This window comes from Phyllostomus discolor, chromosome 1 (genome assembly GCF_004126475.2).
Source record: "Phyllostomus discolor isolate MPI-MPIP mPhyDis1 chromosome 1, mPhyDis1.pri.v3, whole genome shotgun sequence".
Taxonomy (NCBI): domain Eukaryota; kingdom Metazoa; phylum Chordata; class Mammalia; order Chiroptera; family Phyllostomidae; genus Phyllostomus; species Phyllostomus discolor.
In genome coordinates this window covers 163,164,907-163,178,146 of record NC_040903.2, presented here as the reverse complement: position 1 = coordinate 163,178,146, position 13,240 = coordinate 163,164,907, and the positions used below count along the sequence as shown (strand labels likewise).

At 34.1% G+C, this 13,240-nt stretch overlaps 1 protein-coding gene across 1 annotated transcript in view; it reads left to right on the top strand.

The window, feature by feature from the left end:
* Positions 1-13,240, top strand: part of DMXL2 (Dmx like 2) — a 136,332-nt gene that overhangs the window by 56,322 nt on the left and 66,770 nt on the right. The window contains 5 exon segments of the mRNA XM_036033486.1: positions 2,043-2,276; positions 2,768-3,039; positions 3,656-4,352; positions 4,697-4,818; positions 11,330-11,419. Coding sequence (XP_035889379.1) covers positions 2,043-2,276; positions 2,768-3,039; positions 3,656-4,352; positions 4,697-4,818; positions 11,330-11,419 — 1,415 coding nt within the window.

Below are 13,240 nucleotides of genomic sequence, written 5' to 3'. Positions count from 1 at the left end.
AAATGTTGGTGGTTTGAGATTTTTATAAGTTTTTAACCTTTTTAAAAGAACCTTGAGTTACTGTGATGAAAATGTAACTTTAAACAAAATGCAGTTAGTGATAGTATGCAGAAAACTCAACACATACTAGAAAGCTTGTTTTTTTAACTGTATACACTATTATCAAACGGAATAGGATTATAAAACTGTTCTCTGTGGATATTCTATCATATCATTTGAGTCTAAGAACTGGATATGTCCATCATTTTGAAAAAATATGTAACATTATGCATTTGTAGATACTGTATGTAATTACAATATTTTGGTTGATGAAATTGATTGCTAAATGCAAATAACTTTGTACTGTAGGATTCTTCTTCCCCTTTCTTTTCAGGAAAGTTTATGAACCCATAGTAAAGCCAGAGCACAGTACAACAAATACCCATATACTCTTCACCCAAGTTCACCAGTTAACATCTCAACGTGTGTGTTTTTGTTCTACCTCTTCTTCCCATGTATATGTGTGTCTTTGTTCCCTTCTCCCTGATTTTTGGCTGAGCCATTTGAAAGGAAAGTTGTCACCAACATTATCCTTTGTCCCTAACCATTTTACAGCGTTACATAAATATTTCAAAATGTGTCTTCTAACAATACAGGAGTTGCCTCCTTAACTGTAGTACTGTTATCATATGCAAGGAACATGGATAAAATAATGTAATCTAACACATAGTTTATATTAAAGTATAGGTTCTTTTTCATGCATTTGATTTTCATTTCTCTTTAAACTCCTCTACTCAAGAATAGTCCCTCTTTCTCAGTTGTTAAAAATCATCTCTTAGGCTCAAAAAAATCACCCCTAAGAATGTCTTGCAGCCTGAATATTTGATTTAGGTTAAACATTTTTAACAAGAATATTACATAGGTACATAGGGGATGTACTGGTTTATAGGGTTAACTTATAAGTCTTCTTATATATGGTTTCTTTTTTCACTTTAATCTGGAAAGCAGGACTGCCATCCAGGAGTTGGAAAGAAAGAACAACCTTGAGCTTTATTTAACACTGATATTTACTAATAGAACACTATTAGAGTAGTATGTGCATTTTATCTTTAGGTTTTCACTTCTTTTTACAGGGGACAATGTTTTGTTTTTCCTTTCTGTTGAATTGAGTATGTATAATATACACTGGGATTAAGGAGATTAATGTTTCTGAGTTATATTATTTTACATGAGCTAATCTAGTTCATGAATTTCAGTTATCCCAGATGGAGAAAACCTGCTGTCCTTAAAAGTTTGCGCCTAGGTCCTGTGTTCTTTCTCATCATTATGTTCTCCCACATTTATAGGAAAGTTTCAAATAATCAGAATAGTTGGAAGAATAGTACAGTGAACACTCAGTTCCTCCACTGTGATTCAACCATTGCAGTCATTTTACCACAGTTGCTTTATTCTCTGTGTGTGTACACACATACACATTTGTGTGTGTATGCATGTGTACTCACATGTGTATGTGGGCATTGTGTGTAAAATTTTAATTTTTTCAGAGTAAGTGATACATATCATGTTATACTGTTATATGTAAGTGATATATACTACTCTTATATACTGTAGCAGGTATTTCCTAAGAGTAAGGAAATTCTGTTATATAATCACAACATCATTATTATACTTAAGAAAATTAGAATTCCATAATCTCTAATATTCAGTTCATACTTAAATTTAAATTTCTCCAGGTATCTCAAAGTGTATTTTGTAATTGCTTTTCTGTTTAGCTTTCTGTTCCCCTGTACCCAAGCCAGGATTCAGTAAAGGTTTGTGCATTGGGTGTATTTGGTTTTTAAATTAGTAATTTAACTCCATATAAGTCTATGTCATTCGTTCTTAATTTTATATTTATCATTAAAATCAGTTAAAGTTTTTACAAATCTTGCTAGAGTTATGTTTACTTGTTGTTTAGCACTTTTTCTGTGTAAGTATAGAATTGGTCTTTATAAGCACCTGTAATATTGTTAAAGACATTAAAATTTCATATTGAAACTTAGGATTTTTTTTTGTTTTCACAGATATTCCAAATGCCTTGGTGGGCACTGTGTTTAACATTGATGATGGAAATGGGGGCTTTGTAGTTCATTGGTTAAACAACAAGGAATTTCATTTTACATCATCTACTGAAATATTTATGCAGCAGTTACGAAAACTTTCTGAAAAGCAGCTAGAGCATGAAAGTGATGATAGAGAAGATGAGGAGCGTTCACAGGAAGAAAGAGAGAGGGGTTTACATATGAAACTAGACCATGGTTAGTATCTTGCACTCAGGTTTTTCTTTTTTTCAGGGTAACAAGTTTTCGTAGTGCCACTTTCAGTTTGTAATTTTTCCTTCCTACTCTCCTTCCTCTTGACTTTCTGATTTATTCTGCAAATACTTACTGACCATCTACTGAGAGCCATCTGTCATTTAACTCTAAGTGCTTTGTTATAAAGTATTGCTTTAGGTAATGTATTACTTTGGAAGCCATATCCTGTATGGGGGAATGGGTTTTGCCAATGGTAATAATGATAGTGTGAATTAAATTTTGATTTTATCCAAAAGTAAGAACTATAGTAACTCTAAGTTCAAACCAGAAAATAGTTTTTTATTTTTCTTGACTATAAATTAGAAAAGGAATTTATAGTTTCTAAAGGCAGTATGCTGTTTATTTACAGGTCTAATATGTAAATGAATTTTTATAGTATTATTGGTATGTGCTAATAAATTTGTATGTATTGATACATTTATTTTCTGATTCAGAGTTATCCCTAGACAGAGAATCTGAGGCAGGTACAGGATCGTCAGAACATGAAGATGGAGAACGAGAGGGAAGTCCTAGAACCTGTTCTCAACCTAGTGCACCAATGCCACTGCCGACTGTCCTGCTTGACCGGAAGATTGAAATGCTGCTGACTGAGTGGAATAAGAATCCTGACATGCTTTTTACTATACACCCTGTAGATGGTACCTTTCTAGTGTGGCACATAAAATATTTGGATGAATATAATCCTGGAATATTTAGACAAGTCCAGGTATATTTTATTAATAAAGCAATTAGTACAGTTATATATTTATAAAAGGAAGCAGATAATATACAGATTTAGCAGGTTTTCAGAATTACTCAATGGTTTTGTTTTTGATAAGAAACTGAGAAGAGAACACTTATATTGCTACCAAAATTTGTGATCAATGACCACAAATTTTACAAACCTGTTTAATTCCAAGTAAGATGAATTTGAACTGTGATACTGAATATTTTAATATTGGCGTTTTGATATGTTTTGCAATATTTAAACTAAGAAACTACCCTAAAAATGTGATTCAGGATAAGCTCCCCTTCCCCCACCTCCTGAGTTTATTAACTGAATATAGCTAGCTTTATCTGTTATCTTTTTGAATTTTAGATTTGTGGTTGTGGTCATTTATATGTGTACGCAAGGCATTTGAACGTTTTTTTCTTTAGTCTTCTCTTACACTGTGACTAGTGATATAATACATAAATACCGGAAAGGATTAGACCGTAAAAGTTTGAAAATGATACTGTTTGATAGGAAGTTGAGATTTGGCATTTTGAAAATAAAAGTATTTTTGGAATACTTTTTTGAGAGACACACTGCTTACACTGAATCATATAATTGTGTTTTTCAGGTTTCTTTTTCTTCTCGGATTCCTGTTGCATTTCCTTCTGGTGATGCAAGCTCTCTTAGTAAAAATATCATGATGTATGCCTGTGTGAATGCTACAAAAGAGTATCACCCTGCTCCGTTACACCAGGAGATGGTGGCCATGGGCAGTCCTTACAGACCACAGCCACACAGCAGATCGCACAGCACAAATGTGAACATTCTTGCTCCCACAGTGATGATGGTCTCTAAACATATAGATGGGTCTCTAAACCAGTGGGCAGTCACTTTTGCTGATAAGTCTGCCTTTACCAATGTTCTAACTGTGTCTCACAAATTTAGATACTGTGGTCATCGATTTCACCTCAATGACCTGGCATGTCATTCAGTTTTACCACTGTTACTGACATCATCTCATCATAATGCTTTATTGACTCCTGAATCAGATTGTCAGTGGGACTCAGTCAATACATTAAGTAAATTAATGGATCCTGTGAAACATATAAAAGGTTCCTCGAAACAACCTCTTAGGAATGCAGCCACACGCACATTTCATGACCCAAATGCAATCTATAGTGAACTTATCCTATGGCGTGTAGACCCAATAGGACCTTTGTCATACACTGGGGGAGTATCAGAATTGGCTCGAATCAACTCCTTACACACTTCAGCCTTCTCTAATGTAGCTTGGCTTCCAACTCTTATTCCCAGCTATTGTCTTGGTAAGTTCATTTTAACTGTGAACTTAATGTAACCTTTAACCTATTTGTCACCCACAAAATTATTTATATTTGTCATTATTAGAAGGATTTTACATAAGTATTCAGAATGTAGGCACCAGATTTATGTTTAGAATTTCTAGACATCTGTTTTTAATCTTTTTCCTTATAATGTATTTTCTGTTGCAGTTTTTTGCTAATAAATTTGTATCCATTTATTATGTCTGTTTAATTACAATTCTTGACCATGAATATGCCTAAAAAGAATAGTGTGAATATTTGTTTCTTGTGCTTTAACCAGTAGTAAAAATAAACTACATTATAATGCAAAATGTTTCCTTTCTCAGGTACATATTGTAATTCTGCAAGTGCTTGTTTTGTTGCTTCTGATGGCAAAAATCTTAGACTCTATCAAGCTGTGGTAGATGCAAGGAAATTACTAGATGAACTGTCAGATCCAGAATCTTCAGTAAGTATTTACTAACTTTTATTAATATAACTAAGCTGATAAAGAATTCTCCTTTACTTCGTCTAAGGTCTATGTTGGTGGTTAGGGAGTGAGCATGTGTTCTGGGATCTGTGTGACAAATTTATTTTTTTAAATTTGTGTCTGAAGCACATGAATCAGAATTATAGTTTACGTAACACACAAATTCATTTTACATTTAAAGAAAAATTTTTCTTTTTCTAAAATAGAACAATTTCTTCTTGACATTTTTTACTTTCTAGTTTGATTCTGTTAATCTTTCTCTGCTCAAAAAAGATTTTAAGGCAGCTTTACCAAGGTCTGTGCTTAGGTTAGAACACTTGAACTTTCTGAGCTTGATTCATTATTTAAAAAAATGTTATGGGTAGAATATGTTATCAGTGGGAAGCAGTATCTCATTTTGGTAGTTCTGTATCTGAACTGAAAGTTAAGTATATTATTAGTTAATATTCAGATTTGAATAGTGAAGTTTTTATTTATCATTTTATTTACCTAAAAACATGCCTCTTTATAAAACAACTGTTCTAATAAAGATCTTATCAATATTGAAAACCAAAGATTGTTTTTAAGTGTCTGCTTTGTGCCTCTTGGTGTGCAGGGGATACAGAGCATAAGTTTAAGTGTCTGCCCTTAAGGAGCTTTTAATTTAGTTGAGGAGAGAAATTTTTAATAAGAGGCTAAATAATAGTTTAAGACAGAAGAAGAGGTGTCTGAGGATGGTTTGTAATAAATTTTCAAAAGATGGAACTGGAATTATTTCATAAGTTAGAGCCTAGAGATATCAGTTTAGGGTAGGCATAGAAGTCTTTGTTAAGGACAGTATTTGGGTTCGTTTGTGATGGATGGGTAAGATTTAGAAAGACACATTCTTTGTCTTTGCCTGAGTGAGAGTGAAAGACAAATTCTTTGACTTGGCCCTGAAAGTAAGTGTGGATATAGGAAAATGCATGTATAAATAAGGCTTATTCCAGAAACCAGTGGGAAAACCAGTTGTACTAGAGCCAGCAGTTTGTCACAGAGAAAGTCTAGCAGACTTTCTGATGAGTTGGAAGATACTTGAAAGATCACCTAGTTGAACCAGCTGTCTGATGGTGATTCCCCTCTACCGCATTCCTGCCCATCTGTCACCTGGCTTCCAAGATGGGAAGCTCAACTCTAAAGGCATCTCATTCTGTCTTTGAAGTGCCCTCACTATTATATCAAAATTACATTTGTATTCCTTAAATTTTATTTGTTAGCCCTGGTTCCATTTAGAATAAGTCTAATATTCCTTACATATGAGAGCACCTCAGATATTGGAAGACGACCCTTGTACCCTTGAATTTCTGTTTTTTTGTCTGACCTTGGTTAGATTTCTTCTTAGGAGGTTTCAGTTCATCTGTACTCTAGGCCTTGTAAAATCACTAGAATATAGCAGTATTATAACCTCTTTCATTAGATACTACTATGTTTTGGCAGTCACATCATTTTTTTTTTAAGGGAGAGGATAAGGGAGGGAGTGGAGCATTGATGTGAGAAACATTGATCAGTTGCCTCTTGGCACGCGCCCTGATTGGGACTGAACCTGCAACCTAGGTGTGTGCCCTGACTGGACATCAAACCAGTGACGTTGCGCTTTGTAGAACAATGCCCCACCCACTGACCGACACCTATCAGGGCTCACCACATTTTTTGTATGTAATTGATTCATATTGAGCTGACTCTTAAATATCCTGAAGGTTTTCTTTTTCTTTTTTGGCCAGTAAGCCATTCTATGTTTGTGCATTTGAGTTTGGGGCCCGAATGTAGGCCTGTTTCCTCTGGTACATTTCGTTTTGCTAGGCTCAACCTAACAATGCAACTTTTTAGTATATTTTTGAATCCAGATTCTGATATTTGTCATTGTTGAATGACTTACAGGGCCAGCCTGTTTTAATGAATGTTGTGTCTGCATCTTTACCTAAGTCAGTTATTACTGTATAAACAGGACAGGCATGAAAGAAAGAGTCCAGTAGTGTACATTTGAAAATTTTCTCCATTTTTATTGTCTGGAATATTGTCTGGAGGATTTCCATGAGGCAGCTTGTTATGTACTTTGCTATAACAAAATATACCCTGTCTGCTAAATCTTCTACAGTGAAAAAAGGAAGTCAGATATGTGTGCTGTGATTGTTTTAATAGTAAGCGATTGTATGTAACCTGATCTCTTCTGATGACTAAACATTGTACTAAATAGACATCAAGCATTTTTAGTTTTCCTTTTTGAAAATTGGAACACTTGCCTGTTTTTAGTCTTTTGGCTTTGACATTCCCTATGATTTTTCAGAAAACATCCTCTCTTGTTCATTGATCCCATTTGTGAAAGTTCCCTAACCTGGTCACTATTTTTCCAGAAAATATAAATTCACTTGGAGCAGTTAGACACGTTCTTGGGATTTCTTTATTTACCTTGGTGTTTTACTTCCATCTTACTAATGTACTTTCTTTCTTAAACCTTCCATTTTTTTAAACATTAAGAAGTGATACTTATTCACTGCAGAAAATTTTTGGTTCTTTCTACTTTTGCAAGCTAAATTCTTGAAATAGAAGATCAGAGACAATTGGACTTTTTTAATATTAAACCATCAGCCTCTGTTAATAATCTTATCTTTTCCTTATCTCTATACTTTGAAAACAATAATTCATTCAATGTCTTAGTTAATTTTTAAATAAGCTTTTAATTTTAGAATAGTTTTAGATTTACAGAAAAGTAACAAATATAGTAGAGTTCCCAGAATACCCCACAGCCAGCTTCCCCTATTGTAAACATCTTATTTTTCCAGGATACATTTGTCACAACTAAGAAGCCATAATTGATATGATACCATTAATTAACTCCAGACATTATTAAGACTTAACTGATTTTTCCACTAATGCCCTTTATGTGTTCCAGGATCTTATCCAAAAAAACACATTATGCTTAGTCATCATGTCTCCTTAGTTTTCTCTGATCTGTAAAAGTTTCATCAGTTTTCTTGCTCATGACTTTGACAGTTTTGAGTAGCACTGGTTACACATTTTATAGAATTTTCTCTCGATTTGAGTTTGTCTGCTATTTTTGTCGTGGTTAGGCTGTATTTATGAGTTCTGGGGAATACTACAGATATGCTGTACCCTTCTTACCACATTATATGATAGGTACATGCTATCAACATGAATTATCTCTGATGATATTAACCTTGATCATTGTGCCAAAGTAGTGTTTGCCAGGTTTTTCCACTATAAAGTTAATTTCCTGCTCCCTACCCGCTCCCTACCCTTTCATGCTCTATGCTTTGGAAATTGTTATGCCACTATGCACAGCCCACACTGAATGGAAGAGGGGGAATTAGGCTCCACCTTTGGTGGGGGCATAAACTTTTAATCTCATTATCTCTATAATCATGTTTAAGTCTACTGTCTGGCTTTTTTTTTTTTTTTTTTTGGCCCCTGTATGCCCGCATCTGTATTTTTCCCCTTCTTTTTTGTCTCTTTTTGAATATAGTATTATGCCTCTGTTTTATACCCATATAGGTTTATTAAACTACACACTTTGTTTATGTTTTTAGAGGTTTGTCTAGGGCTTATAGTATTCATCTTTAACTTACCATAATTTATTTTCAGATAATAATATATCACTTCATATGTAATTTAAACACCTTACAACACTATCCTTTCATTAACTCCATCTCCTTCTTTTATAGTTTTTAGCATACAAGTCTTAGACGTAGTTTTTTAAAACAATTTTAAGTGGTACTGTATTTTTTATTTTAGTGTGCATTTGTTCATTGTCAGAATGTAGAAATATAATTGATTTTTGTATGTTTATGTTCTATTCTGCAACTTTGCTGAACTCACATATTAGTTGTAGTTTTTTTTCTTGTAGATTTCTTGGGATTTTTCTACATAGACAATCATATGTAAATAGGAACAGTTTTATTTCTTCCTTTCCAATCCTTATGCCTCTTATTTCTATTTCTTAATTTATTGCACTGACTAGACTTTCCAGCACTGTGTTGAATAATAGTGGTGAGAATGGACGTCTTTGTCTTGTTCCCGATTTTGGAGGGGAAGCATTCAGTCTTTCACTATCAATATAAATTTAACTGTAGATTTTTTGTAGAGGCTCTTTATCAAGTTGAGGAAGTTCAGTTCTGTTTTTTTTCTTTTTGATTAAGCATTGAATTTTCTTAAATGCTTTTTCTGTATCGCTTGGCATGATTCATAATTTTTTTCTTTAATTTTCACATGGTGAATACATTAATTGATTTTCAAATATTGAGCCGGCCTTGCATTTCTGACACACACACACACTACTTGGTCATGGTGTATAATTCTTTCTATATATTGCTCAGTTCTATTTGCTAATATTTGTTGTGCCTATATTCATGAAGGATATTGGTCTTCAGTTGTCTTATTTTTGTACAGTATTCTTGTCTGGTTTTGGGATCAGGTTAATACGATTTCATAAAATGAATTAAGAAGTGTTCCCGCTTCTGTTTTCTGGAAGAAATTATATGTAATAGGCATTAATTCTTTAAATGTTTAATGGAATTCCCCAGTGAAACTGTCTAGTTTAGAGATTTCTTTTTTTGGGAGTTTTAAAATTATGACTCAGTTTCTTTAATTGGGCTTTCCATAGGGCTATTCAAATGACCTATTTCACAATCATGAGTTGTAGCAGTTAGTATTTTTGAATAATTGGTCCCTTTTATCTAAGTTACCAAATTTATGCAGATAAAATTTACATAGTATGCCTTTATTAACATTTTGGTGTTTGCAGGGTCTGTAGTGATACCCGCTATTTCATTCCTAATACCAGTAATTAGTGTCTTCTGTCTTATCTTAATCTGTCTTAGATGAGGAAACTCTTATTTCCAAGACAGAAGAAACACAGATTCCTATTTGATATTGTATTGTTGTGTAATAATGCCAGTTCAGTCATAATAAGTAATACTTGGAACCTAAATTGTAATGGTTATACCATCAATATTTGTCACAGCAGGGAAATTGGTGAAAAAAAGAAACAATTAAGGGGATGTGTGCTAACTCCTGTGTCTGTAGAATGTAGTCATAAAGCCAACATTTGATAATCATGGCTTTCTTTTCCTACCCCCAAATCCTATGTTCCCTTATGCTTTTTTTTAGCCCCTTGGGTATTTTGTTGTTTTTTCCATTTTAAACCTGGTAGAGGGGCCTAGACATTCCCAGGGGATCCAGGTTCTTTGAGGTCCTGTCTTTTTTGAGTTGCTTCTGTTTCTGATCAATTTTTAAAATAGGTTACAGGAATACCAAGAATTTCTTGAGTTTCAGACACAGTCTTTCTTGTCCTCATTTTGTAGTAGTGAACTAGGATCAATCACTCTGACCAGCCACTCCTCTCTGCATGTTGGTTAAATAGCTTGAGTTCAGAATAGTCAGGGGCCAGTCTCAGCTTTCAGTATAATGGACCTCTGACCATGCTCCCTGATAGAAATACTTGGGGTTTTTTTAGAGCCCAAGATTGTGGGGACAGGAATAAAAAATTCTGTAGGTGGGTTATTCGGGGTTACTTCCACCTCTGTCCTTTGGCTTGCAGACCTAGCTGTGGAGGAAATGGCATCTTTTGATCACTGGTTTAAGACATATACCTGCAGCATGGAGGACAGCACCCCAACACAGAGGGTATTATTCCCCACCTGGTGCTGTAATTTCAGTAGGCATTCTGTTCTGTTAGGCCAGCTGCTTCCAGGTGAAAAGCCACTTGATTAAGCCCAAGCAAGTTTTGTAGGGTTAGACCTAGTGCCATACTTCTTCCACATGGGCTGGAAATACAGTGAGTGAGGTATTCACCTCAGGTGAAAATCTCACAGGAGTGCCAAAAAAGTATCAAGATAAATACTATTTTAATGCAGCCTTTTAGACAGTCAAAATTAAAGCAAAAAGTCCATGATGAACAAAATGCCAACATTTTAAATAAAGACAGTATCTAACAGTATCATGATGAACTGTGTCAGATTCTGAGGCAAAAGGAAGAATATTTATCCTATAATCATGTTTCTGTATTTTTTAATAGGTTAATTTTTACCTAGAACATTAAAGTAGTTGAAAAGTATTGCAAGTTGAAAGTAAGTATATTAAAACTGACAACATTATTTTAAGTTTCAATATTTATACCAAAACCAGAATTCATTATAATTTTTACTTTTTTGGTATTACTGAAAGCAAACTCTTCAGGAATTTTATCACAATGTCTGTCTTGGAGCTTTAAGGTTGCAAATTGAAGAAGACATGTTAAAAGGTTTATGTAAGCACTATTGATTTTTCTAACTGCTTAGTTAATTTTAAGAAATGATAATAAGACTGCATGTAACAAGTTGAAGTATTTCTTTGACTATTTGAATTGTTACTGTCAATCAGTTAATTTAAAGGGACCTTTAATGTGTGTGGTGCTGTATCATATTGACAGTAGATTCATAAACTGTTGATTATTAACATTTTGTGTTTTTATTTACAGAAACTTATTGGAGAAGTATTTAATATTGTGAGCCAACAGTCTACTGCTCGACCTGGCTGCATTATTGAACTTGATGCAATAACCAACCAAGTAAAAACATGCTTGTGAATTGGTGATATTAATATACTTTATCGCAGTGTTTTATATTTCATTCTCAACATAATCTCTTGTTTGGTACTAAATACAGTAGCAAACTTCTCTTAATTCTCATAGTGAAAAATCTAATGATTTAGGAATTCTTCTTCTCCAGTTGAATTGTATCTATGGTCATATTTTCTTGTTTAAAGATTATCTGCTTCAGTTGGGGAAGCCATGAAGTAAGATACAGTACTGCTGCATAGATGCTTGTTTGTGGTTTCTCCTTTATTATTACTCAGTTCAGCTCAGTACAGGGTGACTTCGTCTTTAGGGTGTTAGTGTTGTTAGGCTGAGTATTAGATATTTTTACGAGGTCCATTAAAACACAGATGAAAATAAGGTCAAAATATACATTTACTTTCTAGCCACAGGTCTTTTGTGTGGCCAGTGTTCTTCCCCAGCTGCCACTGAGGAAGTGAGGACCCTTCTCCCTATAGGTAGTTTGTAAGTTCATTCTAGCTGTCAGGATATTTGTTTCTTTAGGATCATGTTTATGAATTAAGAGATACAACTAATATAGTCATCCTAAATATTAAAAAAAGATCACCTTGGTGAGGAAGTTACTCATATTTTCAAGCAAGGGGTTGAAGAAAGAGCCAGTCATATTTAGAAACAACTGTAGAGTTATGTCATTTTTTTTTTACCATGGTGCCTTGCACATTTTGAGGGGAAAATATAATAATTTTCACCAATGTAGAGAAATTATCACTTCAGTTCTTGGCAACAGATCTGTGGATGCTAGACTCAAATTACTAATGCCTCCTAGGAAGTCCTCAATTTTTCTGTTCCTTAGTACAATGCCTTTTTTACACATTCACCGTGTGATTCCTTTTTCTATTCCATAGGGGTATGATAGGAGAGTGGGTTGCCTTCATTTCCACAGATGTCTTAATCTTTAATGGAGTGGTTATTAAATTCATCTCCCACTTTAGCACATTCTTTACTCTTTACCACAGGATGTTAATGCAGCATATTAAATATTGTGAATTGATGATAGTCATTAGCATTCTGCTTTTCACTTCATACTTGCTCACAATTTTTCCCACCTAGTACTGGCTAGCTTTAACACGTGGGCTGGTAAACTGGAAGCACTGATAAATAACTTAAGCTTTATAAATGGTAAACTTTAAAAGTCACTCTAGGTTTGTGCCCAATGTACTGTACGATATGACTTCTATATCTATAAAGACAGCACTCTTTTCTTTTTATTTCCTTTTTTTTCCACTTTACTCTTTTTTCTGGGCAAGGGACCTTTTACACTACAACATAAAAAGATTTTTTTTTCATATTTCTACTTTGCAATCTATGGGGTGGCTATCTAATTGTCTTGGCACACTTCCATAATAGGCTTTTGTTTGGATTTAGCCTTTCCTTGATTTTCTGTTCATTTTTTGTGATTCTAAGTCACCATTTGTGATTGTCTTTATTATTCTCTAGTCTAAAAACATGATTATGTAGCATAGCAGCTTACAGGGATGCTTCATCCACCTTTCTAGAAACTATAGCTACCTGTGAGTACATTTCTCCAGAGATGTACCATCCTCACTGGCTGTTTTAGGGTTCCCTATAATTCCCACCAGACAGATTTATTGGGAATATGTACTGTACTTTGAGAACCTTTCTGGTTTTTGTTTATTTTGAATGGAATTATGAAAACCAAAGGAATCCTATACTAGTGTGCCTTACATGGTTAGCTTTGCCTTTTCTAGCCAGGCATGAGACCCAGTACTTAAGAGCTCAGACTAGTATTGTTCACTTGACTGTGTTTTGTTT